We start from the raw sequence: 17678 nt of genomic DNA on the forward strand, positions 1-17678 counted from the left end.
CAAGCTCTGTGCCGAGAGATGACAGTGAGCCACGACCCTGTGGAGGCAGGGGGACCTGAGCCTGCAGTTGCTGCAGCACCCCTGGGACCAGACTGGGTGAGGCCGGGCTCTCCCTCTCTCCACCCATCGTCACCTCTCGGGTCACTTCTGCAGAAACACCCGCCCAGCACCCGCCGGCTGGGGCTGGGGCCTGACTCACCACCGCCCTGGGGGCCGGGAGCGAGGGAGGCTGAGCCGGAGCAAACCAGGGACATGGCGTCACTGTGCCTGCAGTAGAGCCCTGTCCCCAGCAGCCTGGCCTCACCAGCCCCACTGGCAGCCAGCGCAAAGGGATAGCAAGCAGGTGGCTGGCAGAGAATGGTGTTGCCCAGCCCCTCCGTGGGGACGGGCGTTGCAGGGCACTCAGCCGCCGAGCGCTCCCCCAGCCCCACAGCACAGCAGTGCTTGGGCTGCCACATCCTGCTGCCCCACTGCCTGCTGCAAGGACTCCAGTGCCGGCAGCTCCAGTCCTCTCAACCAGTCGCAAGAAGCACGTCCCAGTAACTGCAGCCAGGAGGGAACCAAGCCCCTGCCTGGCCCTCGTGGAAGAGCCAAATCTTGCTGTTCGCTTGACAAAACCCGGGGGCCGGAGGGGGTCCCCGCCAGACCACTGTCTTGCTGGCCCCTTGAAAGGGCTGGCAGCTGCGGTGGGAGAACAGGCGTGCAGCGAGAAAAGACCAAGCGCAATCCCCCGGCGAGAGTGAAGATGCACAGGGAGGGGAGCAAAGCAGCCGTCCCGAGCTGGGGGACATCAACAGGCCCCGGACGAAAAAACTTTGGTACCTTCTGCGATGGCAATCCCAGGAGCCAGGAGCAGCAGCTAATCCAGAGAGCAGTGAGGGGAGATGGAGGGTGCCCTGCCCGGCCGCTAGCCACTGCTCATGGGCCTGGGGAGGCTGGTGCCGATGGGCAAGCCCTGCCTGCGTCTCCTCTTTTATAGCACGGACGGCGTAACGCGATCTGGCAGCCCGAGGGGAATTCCAGCCTGAAACGTTCATGCTCCCAGATCCAGGTGATTTGCATAATATGAACCACCGGGTCCCAGCCCAGCGCTGCCTTGCCGGGAAATCTGGGTTGGCCAGTTTAATCATTGTTAGAGCCCTTGCCCTGCCGGTGCCCGGAGTTTCACCCACACCGGCTTCGCGGGGTGTTTTCTTCGCTGCCATTTACCTGGCTTGTGTTTGTTTGCTCGCAGCAGCAGGTTCACTCACCTCCTGCTGCCAAGCAAACACACCCAGCAGGGCCAGAGCGGGCCCCAGGGGCTGCGCATCCCTCCCTGGGGCTCTGCCCCTGGCAAAGGGGCTGGGAACGCTGCCCTGGGTGCCCACCCGGCCGTGTGGCATCCCCCTGCTCCGGAGGGCAGCCCAGCCCTTGGACCAAGCAGGTGCTTGCATGGGTGCCTTGGCTGGGTTTGGAGCACAGGCTCGGTCGCTCCCCGGTCTGGCACAGGCACAGCTTCTCCCAAAGGGGAAGGAAGGACCCAGTGACCAAGCCGGGCAGGTGCTGGGAGCGGGACTCAGGTGGGATGGGTGGTCTGCGTGGGGATGGAGCAGAGACCAGGCAGGTGCCCGAGTATTGCTGCTCTCTCTGTTAGGATGGGTCAGTTTTTGCCTGGGGGAGGTCTGGGACAGGCTGCAGAGCTGTGACAACCCAGTCCCTGCCATTTCACAAGTTGCTGGCACAGGCACGCACGTACACTCACCAGGGACACATGCCAAGGGGCAAGGCAGGGTTGTGGGATGCATTTGCTGGTGGCTCTTGCCCCTCTGGCTCTCGGGCAGGGGTACTTGGGACCCTGTCTGGATATGTTCATGCTGGTTTTAGCCCTGTGCTGGCAGGGGAGCCCCAGGCCAGTCCAAGCCAACAACTTGGCACCCATTTGCCTGGTGCTAGTACTTTGCTGAGCCAGCCACATCCATGCCACACATGGGCTGGTGCAAACCCAGGGCACAGTGTGAGCAGGGCAGACCCTGGCATCCCACAGCCACCGCTAGGTCCTTGTCACTTCAAACCGGTGCCTGGCAGCCAACCATCTCATGTGACAAGGTGGTCACAGACCGTCCCAAACATGGATGCTCTGCCTTGGCCCATGGGCCAGCAAGGGCAGGGTGGCTGTGTGCCCCATCCCCCTTGTCACGTCACCCTGGCCTGCCATGCCGTGCTGTGGCCCTGGGGCAGGCAGGGCCAGCATGCCAGCCAGGAGGCACCGGGTCATGGTAGCTGATCACCTGCTCCAGCTTCATTCCTCTGCGGCACAGTCACGAGTGCTGGGTGCTGCCAGGCCCCTTTGTTTCCTGAGCACAGCATCCCACAGTGATGTCCCCACGCCTGGGAGCAGCCCCTGCCATTGCTGCCACGGGGCAGCCAAGAACACTGTGGAAAACACCAGTGCTGGGCAAACACAGAGCCTTAAGCCTGCATTCAGCTAGGAGCTGAGCCCATGGCTCCACTGTGCCCCGGGGACCCGGCTGCCCGGCTGCGCTTCCAGTGCTTGTGGTTAGAAACCTGCCCCTGGGGAAGCCTTTTCCACCCACTGCTGAAATGCAGGTATCTCTGGAGCAGTGGGACATGACAGCTCTGCGCTGGGCCACAGCCCACGGGATGATGGGGAGGGAATGCAGTGTTCAGGAGTCTCCTGCCCCAGCCCTGCCCAGCCCACCCATGGCTCTCTCCCACCCCGGGGGATCTGATCGGGTACCTGATGGGGCTCTCTGGCATCGACCACATTGAGCATCCTCTTTCCCAGGTCTCCCTTCCCTGAAGACCCACAGCAGACCCCAGGGAAGTGCTGCGGTCAGTCCATGCACCCAGGCTATGCCACCGATGGGAGAGGTACCCTCAGTGGTTGACACCCCCCATCCCCCTATGTGTGCCTGACATGCTGGGAACCCTCTGGGTCCCCCTGGGGCCCAGCTTGCCCCCTTCCTTCCCCTTGTGTTTGGGAGCCAGGAGGCCGGCAGACCTGAGCGATCCTCCCCAACACCCTGCAGGCACCCTCCTGCCTTACTGACCTGGAGAAATGGCCTTCCTGCCCATCTGCCCGACCGATGTGCCACAACCCAGGCCCTATAATGGGCTGTGGGGAGAAGATCACAGTGGGGGACACTCCCTGGAGATGCTGAGACACTGTGCTGGGAGCATGGGAGAGCATAAGCCTCTTCTGGGGTGTCTCCATGCCCTCCCTAGAGCCACAGGGCAGCAGCAAGCTGCTGGATGGTGCCCACGGGACCCTCCACTGCCAAGGAGCAGCCGCAGCACTGATGGGCTCACGGCAACCCCTCCTTGGGCCTGGGGATGGGTGGCAGAGGGCTGCCACAATCTCATCGCCAGAGCCAGTGGCTCCCAGGGATGTGTCCCTGCTGTCCCCTTGCTGCTGGTCTGAGCTCCCAGGGCACCTTCAGGCACGTGGGGAGCATGGCACAGGGTGCTGCCAGCCCAGGCTTGGCATCTTGCTGCAGTGAGAAAGAGGTGGTCATGAATTTGGGGTGAGTTGGTGACATGAGGGCCAGCAAGAAAAGGTGTTTGTGGTGCAGTGAGTGGCTGGGACACCAGGTGGGAGGGGGATGCTACTGATGTCACCTGCCCTGCCAGGAGTTGGGCCCATGATACTCCCACATTCGTCACCCCACAGGTCCTGTTCGCCCTGGCAGCGCTGTGGTGTGGCTGTGGGTACGGAGGCTCACACCGAGCTAAGCCACAACACAGGCTGAGGGTGATGCAGGACATGGCGCTGGGGACTGGTATGGCTCTGGGCACCGCCAGCCCTCCAGAGACACTGTTAGTGCCGGACCGGCACTGCTCTCAGGACGAGCACTGCGAGGTGCGTTGTGAGCCCAGGGCCGGGGGTCCCCAGCTCTCACCCTGCAGCGGTGGCAGGGTGTGGGGTGCCCCACGCGGGGAGCGGGGTGCGTGCCAGGAGGAACCGCATCCGGGGTGGTCGGTGCGGGCACAGCCTGTGGCTGGCAGCTCCCCGCTTAGCTGCTCCGTCCGACCAGTTTAACCAGTGCTAGCTGGCTGGGAAAGAGAAAGTGAAGGTTGCTGGGGCTGAGGCCCTGCCCTGCGGAGCTGGGGGTACAGCTCGCTGTCCCCCTCCCCGCCCCGCGGTGCCTGGGCACAGGCCGGTGCCAGCACCGGTCACCTCTGGGCGCTCGGCGAGCACCACCCGCTGGCACCAGGGTCCCCCCCTAGCATCCCCCCCTCCGACCCCCCCCCCCAGCATCCCCTGCCCCCAGCATCCCCCCCCAGCATCCCCCCCCCAGCATCCCCCCCCCGCACCCCCCCCGGCATCCGCACCCCCCTCAGCACCCCCCCCCAGCATCCGCATCCCCCCCCAGCATCCTCCCCGCCCGCATCCCCCCCCCAGCATCCTCCCCCCCCGGATCCCCCCCCCAGCACACCCCCCCGCACCCCCGCCCTCATCCCCCCCCAGCATCCTCCCCCTCCAGCACCCCCAAGCATCCTCCCCCCCCCCGCATCCCCCCCCCGGATTCCCCCCCAGCACCCCCCCAAGCACCCCCCCCGCATCCCCCCCAGCACCCCGACCCCGGCGGCCCCGGCTCTGCCGAGCCCCGGGCACGGCGGACCCGCGGCCGGCGCTGCCATCTGCCGGCTGTCCCCAAGGCCACCGCTCCCCTCGGCCGGCCGGGCTGCTGCCCGGAGGGGCGACCGGCCAGGGGCGCGGGTAGCCACCTGCCCTGCGGGTAGCCCCTGCCCCCAGCACCTTCCCGCAGCCCCAGGGCCCTGCCGGCCCGGGGACCCTCGGGGGGTGATGCGATGCTGCGGGGGATGCTCTGACTCCCGCGGGGGCCGGCTGCCACGCTGGGGGGGGGGCTGCCTGGTTGAACCCCTTCCTCCCCTCCTCCTCCTCGCCAGGAGAGCGGGGCAGAGCCGGCCCGGCTGGGTCTGTGCCTCCTCCCCCAGCACAATCACCCCTGCCCCGTCTGCTGGGGGACTCGGTGCCCCTAGGGACGCAGGTCGCCTGCTCACAGCGCACGGCAGGGCCTGGGGACCATGGCAGCACCAGTTCTCCCAGCCTTGCCCCCAGCCCCTTTGCCAGGTGCATGGGGATGGGGCGGGCGGTTCCCGGCCGGGCTCTTCCCCTCTTCAAAGGCACCTCTGCTCCATCACTTCATTTCAGTACATTTTATTTGTGAAGACAAAAAGGCAAGGAACAAACACAACCATTGAAAAAAACATGTACATCATGAGACCAAAATAACTTACACTATTTACAAGAACACATCGAGGTATAAAATATATGTACACGCCTTGTCCTCTGACAAACCCAGATCGCTGGGCTGGGCTGCACGACCCAGCAGAAGAAAAAAAAAAAAAGCCTTCACAAGAGCTGGTCTCTAGAAAATAGCTCTGAGCAAGAAAAGGCACCTGCTATTTGTGATACCTGCGCAGCGGGAAGGGGTGACGGAGCAGGCGACGCGATGCTGCAGCTGCCTGAGCCCCGCAGCAGGGCCGGAGCGGAGGGTACTGGGTGGGCCCAGGACGTGGGGGATGCGGAACAGCTGGCAGGTACCGGGGCAGGGCTGTTACGGACCAGGGGAGAAGTCCCCGGGGGCAGGAGGCAGGCGCAGGGCTGTGCTTTTTTGGGGGTGAGGCCCAGGAGGCCAGGACGGGGCCTGGGGGGTCAGGGCTGTGCTGGGCTCCCTCCCAGTTACAGCTGGAGCACCATGCGGCAGGCGGAGGGGCCAGGGCTCCCCTTCCCTCCCCAGGAGGGCGAAGGGGGCTCAGGGAGGGTGTGCAGCCTGCAGGACAGAGCAAACCTCCAGCGAGCCTGCTGAAAAGCAAGAGGGAGCCCTGTGCTCTGCAGGGATCGTACCTGGACCCCGTCCAGCATGGGACAGGGGAAGGACTGGGATAGGGGCACTGGGAGAGCACCCTGGGGAGCAGGCACTGGTTCTGCAGCACCAAGGCAGGAGGCAGCATCCGAGACCCCAGAGCAGCTGTGCTGGGAGGTGCTCGGGAGAAACAATGTACCCGGGGGATGACGGGACCCTGGTTCTCCAGCTCCTCACAGCTGGCCAGACTGGGAGACGCTCCACCAGCCTGTCCTTTTGTGCCTTAAAAGCTGTGGGTGCCAGGGAGGGGGCAGCACCCAGGCTCCCTGGGGGAGCTCACAGTGGTTTGGGGGCCCAGTGGTTTTGGGCTCCGGCGTCATCTCCACCCCTCGTGTGCAAAGCTCAGCTCTGGGCCCGCATTACACCCGCAGCCGAGGCTGGAGCTGGCCCCCGTGTGCTGGAGGGAAGAGATCTACAGAGCCGGAGTCAGGGCCTGGGGACAACAGCATCACCCAGCTATCTGAGGAAGGGAAGGTCCTCCCTGGACTGCAGGTATCATCACACCCTTGGCACAAACCAAGGCACCCATGGGTGAAGCAAAACGAGGTGTACGGTGCGAAGGCAGCTCCAAAGTGTCCCTGCAACGGAGGGACTGGCAGAGGGGCTCAGAGACCACAAGAAGGGACTTAAGCTACGCAGCAGGGCAAGTCCTGAGCCCCAGGGGAGCAACCCAGCACAGTGCAAAAGGATGAAACAGCTCCCCTGCTTCCTCCGGCAGGCCAACAGCCCTCACCGTCACCCCGAGCCCCACCTCCACCTTGGCTGTCCAAGCCCACGGCCCCAGCTGGAGCTCTGAAGGACCAGAGTCCAAGGGGCCACCCTTGCTAGACCACCTGCATCTTGGGACCTTGTGCTTTAGTGTTTGGGGGAACCTGCCCCCCTGAACTGACAGTGCGGCTCAGAGCTGCAAGCCCCTTCCCGAACCCCACTGGGCCAGGGGAGCGGGGCATGGCCCTGGGACGGCTCCCCAGCCCTGAGCAGGGGGTAGGCTGGGGTCTCCAGGGTTACCCTGGTTTACGTTCAGTGCCTGGGACAGGATCTAGATTCAACTATGTCTTGGGGGTGAAAAAATCAATCATCACACACAAGAATCAGCTTCTCTCACAGACCACCCCCCCCCGGACAGAGGCTTCTACAGCACCAGTTCCCTGCTGTTTCAGGCTGCCACCGAATTACAGCAGGCTCTGGAAAATGGGGACTAGGACCAGCCCATTCCAGCCATGTGCTTTGCGTGGACATGTCCCAGACAAGAAGGGCTTCATTGCATCCACAGCGAATATCTGTGAGAGCAGAGGCAGGAATACAGGCTGGGCTGAGCCTGTCAGAGGTCCCTTTCCATCCTTCTCAGGGACAAGAGGGACCACTTCCAGGCTGCAAATCAACCCAATAACTAACGGCAGCAATGCTGAGCCTCGGTCCAGGCATCCCACCAGCAACGGGAGCAAAATCTCAGTGTTGCGATTCAGCTGGGGGATGCCACTGCGAAGGCGAGCGCTGGGAGCACAGGGGACAGCAGGATGCGGGTGCTGCCGCGCTGCCAGGAGGAGGCAGGGAGGGGGACACAGGGGGCGGCTCAGACATGCAGCGGGGTGGGGGTGAGGCCACGTGTCCCCAGGATGAATTCAAGTGTCAAAACCATAACAATAACAATACTTAAGAGAAGAAAAAACTAAAAACACAAACTCCCTATCCCCGAAACGAAACCCAATGACAGCACCCAGCTTGCACCGTGAGGTAGCTAAACCAGATCAACACCCAAGAAACACTCTCCTGCATGGGAAACACCAACCCACACAGATACTAAGACGTACACACACACACACACACACACACACAGAGCTACGGGATCACAGTCACCCCTCGCTTCAAAGACACCCCCCCCTCTCCGGACGCTTGCTGCTGTGCCGCAGTACCCAGCTCCCTCCATCTGCAGGCTGCCAAAGCCTTGAAGCCCCCTCAACGTGCGGCTTGACGTAGCAGCAAGGTGGATGCTCAGCATCATCCAGGATTGGCCACTCAGCCCTGGGAAATTAAGCAGGCACTTGCAGCCTACACACAGGAGGAAGGTGGCGGTGAAAGGCAAGGCAGGTCTGACCCCAGGCCCCCCAGGAGCAGGTCCCTTTACCGACTCCAGCAGGGAGCAGCGAGAGGTTTCAGGCCAGGCACTGGCAGATCTCGGCACAGACACCAATGCACATGGTACAGCTGGCTACAGTCACACCCACCCACCCACCGTCCCCCAGCCAAGCAAAGGTTGAACTGGCTAAGGAATGAGCAGGGAAATCCTCTCCAAGACAGGCTTGGAGGGGAACAGCTCCACCAGCCCCCCACATCTGTGCGTTACTCCAGCGGCTGCGGTGCCCCGTGCGTTTTTGTTTGCCTCCTCCAGTCCCGCAGGACACACGGCCCAGAGCTGCCGGCGCTGGCACCGCTTCTCCACCAGCCATGGCAGGAGGGCTCCTCGCCTCGATGCAGCTGCCGGTCCTGGGCTGTGCAGGGCTCGGCCACGATCATGAGGGACCGGTCACGGTCCTGGGCAGGGTCACGCCCACACACGCCATCACGCCCTCCACCGAGGCAAGGCAGCAGGATGGGTTTTCTCCCCTCAAAAGGCAAAAAAACCCTATCAAATCAATAGAGATGCTCCTGCCTTTCAAGATGCAGGGGAATTCCCATGCTCCACCTGGAATGGTTTTAAGGAGGGCTGGTGGCAAATGACCTGGGGCCTGGCCATGAGTCACCATGGTTGGACAAAGCAGAGGGAAAACAGTTTGTGCTTTACAGGGCAGGTCCTGGAGCCCCTGGCCTCTGAGATCCCATTTCAGTGCTGGTGGGATCACAAGGAGAAAGCCTTAAATTTGAGTTCAAATGCTGCTTCTTCTGTGACAGAGGGGAAGTGAGAGCACGCGAGGCAAGAGCATCACTCCTGGGGTCTCCTCAGCTACCCCGCAACAAGCCCTGCCTGGGCCAGGGCAGGACGGAGCAGGGGATGGTCCAACGAGCCATGGGAGAGATGGAGGAAAGCTCCAGTGTGAGACTAGGGCTTTGCCAGCCCCTTGCACAGGAGAGGGAGGAGGGAAGCCTGGAGAAGCTGTGTCCTTGGGGACGCACTCCTGGACGGAGCCCCCAGCCTTTCATGGAGGTTGGATTGTGCAAGATCATCCACTGCAGGATTGTCCTTCAAGCGCGGGGTGAAGCAGGGGACTTGTGCGAGATCAGTGTGTGCAACCCCTTCCTCACCCCACACCCGGGACAGCCTACTCCATCCTGGCCCGAACTTCAGCTGCTCCGTGCCTCGCTGGGCCCCCTCCGGCTCCCAACGGGCCAGCCCTGAGCTAGCCCCCTCCCTGGTAGGAGGCTGAGAGCAGAGCTTGGGGGAAGGAGTTATAGCTTCCAGCTCCCAGTGATGGCAAACCAAGATGGGCTACAGGGGTGGGAGTGAAAAATCCAGCCTTGGCTTCTTTGCCCTGTAACCTCTGTTCTTGTTTTGCTTCTCCATCTCAAGGGGGTTAACATGCTGCAGGAACTCACCACAAAACCCCTGCTGAGGGCCAGGGTGTCAAGAGCAGGGCTAAGCAGCCCTTCCCTAGTGCAGAGCAGAGTGGGCACATGGGGAAGAGCCCAAGAGCCGTGGGTCAGCTGAGTTTATGATGGGGGTTTGGAGAACGTCGAAGGGAACTGCAGAGGGTTTGTCTGGAAGTCGCCCGACGGAGATCTTCCCAGGCTTGCTATGCCTCCACATTTGGGACGTGGCAAAGGAGCTCAGAGGTGCACACCTCCAACTGCTGGGGACGGGTAGACGGAGGATAGGGAATGATGGGACTACGTAGAAATCCTTCTGCAGACCCCCCACAGCAGAGAGGCTGTCCCACAAGTAATGTCTCCAAAGAAGCAGCCCCTCTATGCTGTGGTCCTGGCCAGCAGACACCAAATGTCCTCATGGCCATGGAGTGGAGAAAGACTCCTGCAGGAACCGGCCCCGGAGCCAAAAGGGACAGAAGCAGCACATCACGGTGGAGGCCACACGAGCCCACAGTGGCAGGAGGGAATTGGGTGTCTCCGAGAAGTAGCCAAGGAACTCTGACCCCCAGAAGTCCTGGCAGGCGTTGCAGCAGGATGGGTGAGAAGAGAGACCAAACATTTCCTGGTCACTGGAAAACCATCATGAAACCTCAGCAGGAGGGAAGGTGGAGCCGACAGCGCCCCATGGAGCTGCCTCCTCACAGGAGCTGGCAGTGCTCAAAGTGCCAGATGGGACATCGTCCACCCTGTTGGGTCAGGCACAAAGAAATCCCTGTCCCTGGGCTAAGCTCCTGTAGATGACAGGGTCTTGATAGCAAGGGAGAGGTACCCCGACCTTCACCCTCCTGTCACATCTTCCAGTCTTTTTGCAGTTCCTAGTTTGACCCCGCAGGTAACCTCCTCCCGCTCCAGAGCTTCACTGTCAAGTCGCTGAGAAACAAAGGTGAGAGGGACGGCGTGACCCCAGGGTTCCCGCAGGAGCCCCGCAGACGTGCTGCAGAGAGGCACTGCGAGCAGAAACACTCCCCACCCCCAGCCCATGGCAGCATGCAGCCCACAAAGACTTCCAGGCTCTTTTCTCTCGGCAGGAGGTTGCCCAATCTGTTTTAGGGAGCAGGCAGGCCCAGTGGGGCTCAGCCTCCAACTCACCCCACTGGCAGCAACTGGGAACAAAGGGAGATGGTGACCTCCAGGGCTGACCCCGACAAGAGGACTCCTGCACCCCGTGAATGAGCTCTAACCAGGTCAAAGCAGTGACACCGCAGGGAGCTGCTGCGCTTGGTCTCCCCAGGACATGGGCTGCTTTGGGGGTGGCTGCCGACTCCCGCCCCACCATCCATGCAAGCCACAGTTTCCACGGAGCTGCCACAGAAGACGTGGGCACTCGGCAAGGTTAGGAAAAAAAAAAACCAAACAAAGGAACGCGGGGGTATGGCTGGGACAGAGGGGCAAGTCACTTCTAGCAAAGATTTATCAAGTGGGGAAAAACGCAAAATAGTTTCATACCGTGAAGAAGCAGCTCAGACCAGAGGGAAAGAAAGAAAAAGAGAGAGGGAGGAGCAAAAGCAAGCAACAGAGAGAAAGACAGAGGGAGAAAGAGATGGAGAGAAAGAGAAAAGGAAAGAAAAGACAGAAGGAGAGTGCATGAGCAAGAGAGTCAGAAAGAGCAGGAGGGTCAAGGCAGACTAGTAGCACGGCCCTTTATGGCAAGGACGCGTCGTGGAAGGCAAGGGGTGAGCCCAGGCACGTAATTCCATAACTTTACCCGGCAGTCACTGTGGCACAGATTGGCGGTGGGGAGGAGGAGAGACAGAGAGAGAGAGACAGAGAAAAAGGAAGGGAGAAAAGGGACATGGTCGAAAAGAAGATATCAGAGTCTTGCTGCCAAAGAGCTCCCCGAGAGCAGCAGAGGATGCCCAGCCCCGGGGGAGAAGGGTCCCTGCATGGGGGATAACCCGGGGCGTCACCGGAGTGCGGGCAGGGGACGGCCAGGGGAATAGCTCTTGGCACTGCAGTGGGCAGGCCGCATCATGGGGCAGGCTAAGGCGGGCAAGACGAGATGAAGCAGTGGAGGGACTAGAAAGCTGCGAGACTCCCCCCTTCCCTCCCTCCCTGCTCCCCGTCCACTCAGCGCAAACCCACCCAGGCCCGGGGATGACAGCTCAATCCAGGGGGCTCCTACCTCCCAGGGGCTCTGGGGAGCAGCAAGCCCAGGGCTCACCTGGAGGCGGTGAAGATGTGCTTTGAGTTGGTGCAGATGGCATTGATGGGGCTGTCGTGCCCTTTGATCTCCCCAACCGGGGTGAAGGTGTCCACGTTCCAGACTTTGATCATGCCTCCTCGGCAGGCACTCAGCACCATGGGGCGGCCAGGGATGAAGGCCAGGGCACAGACCCAGTCTTTGTGCGCATTGGGGATTTGCTGTAGGTATGGGCACAGAGCAGAGATAATGACCAACCTCATTTCAGCACCACCAGCACCCAAACTGGGAGGCTCAGACCCTCACTGTTGCCCTGGGGCTGATCTGGATCGTGGGGCTAGTGATGCAAAGTTAGGAGGCCAAGGGGATGGATTCAAAAGTCAGGGCTTGGTTTGTCCCCTGGGCAGGAGACAACAATCCTGTCTTCAGAGAGGACCACAACACCCGGCAGCCTGTGCACCAGGGGCACATCCCGAGTGCCCTACAGCAGAAACTCACAGGGGTACAGAGCCACCTCGCACATGCACTGAGCTGACCAGAGAGGGAACTCCCATTCTTGGGAATCTGGCAGTGCAGGACACTGGCACCAGGTCCCCCCCAGACCCCCAGCAGCAAATGCTCCTCTGCCCCACGTTACCCCAAGGCCCTGTGCCGTATGCTCCCCTCCAGACCTGGATAAGTTCCTGCTGCTCCAGATCCCACTTCTTTATGCCGTTGTCCCTGGAGCCACTGAAGAGGACGTCTCCCTGGATGGCCAGGCACTCGATGCCGTCATAGTGAGGGGGCTCAAAGTTGTGAGTGGGGCCAATATTGCCCACCATGCCCTCAGCAATCTCAAACACCTGGGGGAAAAACAGTGGGTGGAAGACCCCAGATGGCACTGGAAACAGAGCTGACCCTCTCTTGGAGAACTTGGCCATCACCCTCTGTTTTCTAGGCTCAGGGCACCCAGAGCGATGCTGGAAAGGGGAGTGGGCATTGGCCAGTGGAGGCTTTTTTGGGGCTGAGGTCTCCCCAGGGGTCCTGCCACCATCAGGGGAGGTCTGCCACCAGACACAGCCCCCATTCTGCTGCATTTTACTCATGGTGAGCTTTCACACACCTCCATGAGCCAAGCTGACAGCTTGCAGCTGTCAGAAGAGTGGGATTCTGCCTCCCTCATCATCTCACCATCACTCTTCACTCCCCTGGTGCCAGCTCCAATTTGACCTGCTAAAAAACAGCGAAAACCTAAAAGGGAGGGGCAAGCTCTTGCTGTGCTGGAGCTGTGACCGAGCACGCACAAAGCATCTGTATAGGGGAGAATCGAGCAGAACAGGGCGAGCCGTTAATCTGGGTCAGCCATAACATGCAAGTACCAGCCATAGAGCCCTAGGGATAGGAGAAATGCAAATCCACCTCCAAAGGTGCATTTGTATTGTGGACCAAGCAAAAGGCAAGATTTGGGTTGAGGAGATATGCAAAAAACTCACATGCAGAGGTGAAAACAATCTGGGCTCAGATATCAGGAGGAGAGAAGAGACCTTAGGGTTGCCAACATCTGGGCTTCCCTATGGGACACAGGGCTCTGCTCGCCAAGGAGGAGAGTACCTTGACATAGTGATCTTTGGAGCCTGTGACCACCAGGTCATGGTTGCTCGCTGTCTGGTTTACCGTCAGACACATCACAGGCCCGATGTGGCCACTCAGCTTCCCAATGGGCTGCAACCTGAGTTCAATAACATGGATCAGCCAGGCCCTTCCCCAGTGCCGAAGCTCCTCCAAGGGGCTCTCCCAGGCAGGGACCCCCCAGAACCCTGGAGTCCCCCCAGTAGGGCTGTTCCCTTTGGGGGACTGCGAGCAGGGACACCCCTCTTCCTAGTGATGCCAGGGGAGGAGGGCAGCCTCGGGGCATGCCAACGTCTGGCGACAGAGCCTAGGCTGCAGCACGGGGTCAGCCCACCTGGCAGGGAGGGGGGCAATGGCAAACCCAGGGGGGTACTGCTGCCCATCCCACATCTTTCCCCTTCTCCTAAGCTCTGACCAGCTCATGGACAAAACCCCCACTCCAAGTAGCCCCATTGCTGCTCATCACCCCTTGGGTCCCATGGGAAAGGGTCCTGAAAATCCTTATTCCAGGTAACTTCCATTGCTAAAAAGGTTTTCACTTTCCCTGGGGGGAGTCATTTCAGGCCCCTCTGAGCAGACAGTGTCCCCTCAGCATCTGTAAGATGTCCTGCCTGCCCCAGCACCACCCCCTCACCTGCTCAGCTCCCAGATGCGGACGGAGTTACCAGTGGCAGCATAGAGCATGGTGCCAGTGGGGTTGAGAGCAATCTGGTTGATCTGGTGCTCCCCCTGCACACTGGTGACAGTGCGGGTGGTGGTCCCAGCACACGCGTCCCCAGAGATCACCTGTCCAGAAGACCTAAGGGAGAGAGTGGTCAAGGGGGGAGGATGAGCAGAGATCAGAGCCACCAAGGCCTCACTGAGGAACCGCACGGGGCTGTTGGCTCCAGGCTGGCACAGGTGGGTCCCACATCGGGGGAAGGCCTTAGAGATATCACCATCTCTCTGGCCACAATGGGATCAACAAGACCTCTGTCCCCTAGGCCAGTGCCCTCCTTGCAGAGGGAGCCAAGGATGTCGGGCATGTGCATGACCGGCAGACCACTGCTACAGCCTGCCCCATGCTCCTTTCCAGTCCTCAAGCTCCTCATAAAGATCTAAGTTTCCCACTGGCGAGCCTGTAATTTATTCAGCCACGATGCTGTTGGGGGCTGCGCCTCCTCTACGGAGCTGCTGGCTCTCTCGGCCATCCCCAGACATGGCTGCAAATCTCTTCAAAGCTCTGTACCCTGAGCCTTTGCTGCAGGAGGTCCACACAGGTCGCCTCACCCCAAGCTCTCTCCCAACCTCCCTGTTCCCTAAGGATGCAGCACTGCAAACTGGCACTAAAGCAGCTGGTACTTGGCCCTGTCCCCAGCCCCAGCAGGTCCCAGGACTGGCTTCTGCAAAGCCAGAGATGCCCAGAGTGCCCAGGGTCCCCCCACAGTTGTTACCGCCTGCCACATACGTGAGGGTGCGGATGCAGCGGGCTGAGTCCCGGATGTCCCACACTTTGATGTATGACGTGGACACGGTGAACACCAGGCCCGTGTGGCTGCAGTACTTGATGGAAACCACATTGTTTGGGTGACCCTTGAGGGAAGCAATTTCTTGGCCCGTCACCAGGTTCCACATTTTGCAGCTCCGGTCTGCGGGAGGAGGAATGTGCCCAAGAGTGTCGGGCTGGGAGGGGTCCCTCCGAGGGCATGGTGGCATGGGGGCAATACCCCTTCTGAGCATTGCCTCCCCCCAGCCACAGGGCAGAGGAAAGGAGCCAGCCAGCCCCAGCACCGAGGCAGTGCAGGGCAAGGCTTAACACTGAGGACAGGAGAGAGGCCCAGGAGGAACCATTCCCATGGTGCCCGGCACTTCACGTACTCCCCCACGCTGACCTGCTCCCATAGCGTCTGCAGGCCAGTAACCCCCACACCCTCTCTGTCCATCACGCACCTTTGGACCCAGTGAAAAGCAGCTCGTCGGTGGCATCCAGGCAGAGCACAGGCTTGGTGTGTCCTTCTGCCATGGAGACGCACTGCAGCGGGGCTGTCCGGGCGTTCTTGGTGCCGCCCACCGGGTTAATGATGCCCCTTGCGTGGGAAAGAAAGAACAAGCATGGTGGGGTGTGTGTGGAAAGGCACTGCGCTACGCAGTCCCAGGGGCATGGGAGAGCGAGAGCTGCCTCACCCCAAGCATCTTCCACCACCTGGCAGTGCGATGGGCCCCTCCATCTGAACCCGGCATGTCTGGGCAAAGGTCTTTGTGGAAACCCTGGGAATCTCCCCAGGAGCAGCCCCTGCCTACTGCCTCTGTCCCAGCAATACAGACTGGGAAAGAGGGGCTTGCCTAGTGGCCTCTGCGCTCCTGCTGAACCTCTCACGCCTGGCCAGCACAGACCCAAGGAGCCAGAAGACCCAGCTCATCGGTCCTCAGGTCAGTTTGGGACAAACTTCTCCAGCCTGAAGCTCTGCTGGGATAAATGTTTCAGGGTACCAATATCCAGCACCCCAGTTCCTTGGAGGCTGTCAGCCTGTGGCTGGTGGCATTTGGAGACAGGGCCCCGCTCCTTTACACAAGGGTGACAAAAGGACAGCACCGGCATTTCCACCCTGTGTCCCTGTCACCATGGCTGTGGAAGCCCTGCGCCCACCGCTGGCTCTGGGCAGGAGAGGACCTATCCCTGCCAAACCTTCCCCCAAGGGACACCTGCTGCCTGTCCCTCTGGACACAGCATCTGCCAATCCCCTCCACTTTAGCGGTGCTTGGGGTGCTGAGGACCCTACCCTTCCAGACCCAAGTGTGCATGGCCACCAACAGCTCTTCCCGGCTGGCATCCCAAAGCACGGCTTTCCCACGGCCGTGGGGCCCTGGGTTGTGCTAGTCTCTTCTTATAGGCAGGGAAACTGAGGCACACGGCTGGAGAAGAGCAGGCCCGAGGCCACGTAAGGTTTGCATTAGTCATGAGGACAAACAACAAACACAGGCTCGTTAATTTGGGTTTGGAAATCACACACATGTGATCTCTCTCAGTTAGCAGCTGCACTGACAAACTCAAACGCAGCAGCCCTCCCCTGACCCCTAGTGTTTCTACCAGTCTCGAGGTGACGCTGAATCTAAATGGAAATCCCGGCTCCCCGGGGTGAGATGTTACCGATGGACGTCGCCTTGCTGCCTGACAGCAAACTGCCCGGCACAGCCACGTCTGGTGCCACCTCCCCAGGGACTGCGGGAACCCAGGGCATGGGCAATGTGAGGGGACACCCGGGTGCTGGAGGGCTGACGTTCCTAAAGGATGAGGGAAAGGCGGCCCTCGTGTTGGGAAACCTCCATAGGCAGGAGGGTGCAGTGGGACAAGCCCAGGAGCACCTGCTGAGCTCTGCACCACGATCTGACTTAGTTTCTTTGGGTGATCTACCCACCCACAACCCAGCACCAGGGAAGCACACCAGGTGTGGAGAGCACCTGGAGATATTTGCCTGGAAGATGCTTGCAAGAAGGACACGCTGGGAGCGCCCAGGGTTGCTTGCCCCCTTCCCCAGCATCACACCATCCTGCTGGAGAGCTGGGGGATGGGATGGGACATGGTGGCACCATGCTGATGAGAGCCCATCAGAGATGGAGGAGAACATGCTGCCACCCCAAACCAGCCAGTGCCCGTAGGTGAGCCCAGTGCCACGTTTCCAAGGGCTGATCAGAGCAGGAACGGTTTGAACTCGCAACCGAGGGGACAGTGTCAGCTACCGGAGGTGGCATGCCAGGAGGGGACAGCACACGCAAGCTGGGAGGCAGGGGAGAGCAGCAAGGCGCAGGTGGAGCATGCAGGGACGAGGGAGAGCAAGCTCATGAGACAGAGAGAAAGAGCAGAGGAGGAAGGGATAATAAATAGAAAGTTGTCTATACCTCAGCACCTCCGAGACAGAGGAATCGCTGTCATCAGACCTAGGGGCAGAAAATTAGCAGGATTATGGGAGAGAAAACCCAGACTAGAAGAGGCAGCAGAGGAGTCAGAGATGGAGGATTGTTATTGCATCCAAGCCAGTGTAGGACAGAGAGAAGGAGGAGGGGAGGGAGGGAGAAAGAGAAGCACACACGGAGAACCAGGGGAGAGGGCAGAGGAGCAGGAGGGCATGTGAGGATCAGACAGCAGGTCTCCATCAGGGAATGTCAGCGCTGCTAGCAATGCTCCAAGATGAGGGCAGCTGCCCGACCTGCTGCAGCAGGAGGCTGGACCAGCGTTTGTGGGTTGGTGCCAGTCCTTCAGCTTCCTGCGAGCCCCCATCCCGCCTCACCCTGTCCTGCTCCAGAGCCTTTTCCAGTGGTCCAAGTCTGGCACCACTGTGTCTCCAAGTAAGGCTTAGCCAGAGGCCAGGACTGCGAGCTCCTGCAAGCGGCCAGCTTGGAGGAGACACACAGCAGGCGGGAGAGGGCAAGGGTCCAGCATGGCCGTTGCAGAGCATCTGCTCCCTCGTGGAGAGGAGCAG

The 17678-nt window shown here is 60.9% G+C and overlaps 1 protein-coding gene across 2 annotated transcripts in view; it reads right to left on the reverse strand.

The window, feature by feature from the left end:
* Positions 1–8483: 8483 nt before the first annotated feature.
* KIF21B (kinesin family member 21B) overlaps positions 8484–17678 on the reverse strand; it is a 39734-nt gene continuing 30539 nt past the window's right edge. The window contains exons 28-35 of one of the 2 annotated variants that reach the window (XM_082330384.1): positions 17098–17136; positions 15151–15287; positions 14669–14849; positions 13856–14020; positions 13204–13321; positions 12285–12455; positions 11635–11834; positions 8484–10343 (exon numbers count right to left, since the gene is read on the reverse strand). In XM_082330384.1, the coding sequence (XP_082186510.1) occupies positions 10289–10343; positions 11635–11834; positions 12285–12455; positions 13204–13321; positions 13856–14020; positions 14669–14849; positions 15151–15287; positions 17098–17136 (1066 nt within the window). In that variant the 3' untranslated portion in view covers positions 8484–10288. The remainder of the gene's footprint in view (positions 10344–11634; positions 11835–12284; positions 12456–13203; positions 13322–13855; positions 14021–14668; positions 14850–15150; positions 15288–17097; positions 17137–17678) is intronic. The other variant, XM_082330385.1, reaches the window with a different exon arrangement.

This window comes from Platalea leucorodia (assembly GCF_965183815.1).
Source record: "Platalea leucorodia genome assembly, chromosome: 19".
Classification (NCBI taxonomy): Eukaryota; Metazoa; Chordata; class Aves; order Pelecaniformes; family Threskiornithidae; genus Platalea; species Platalea leucorodia.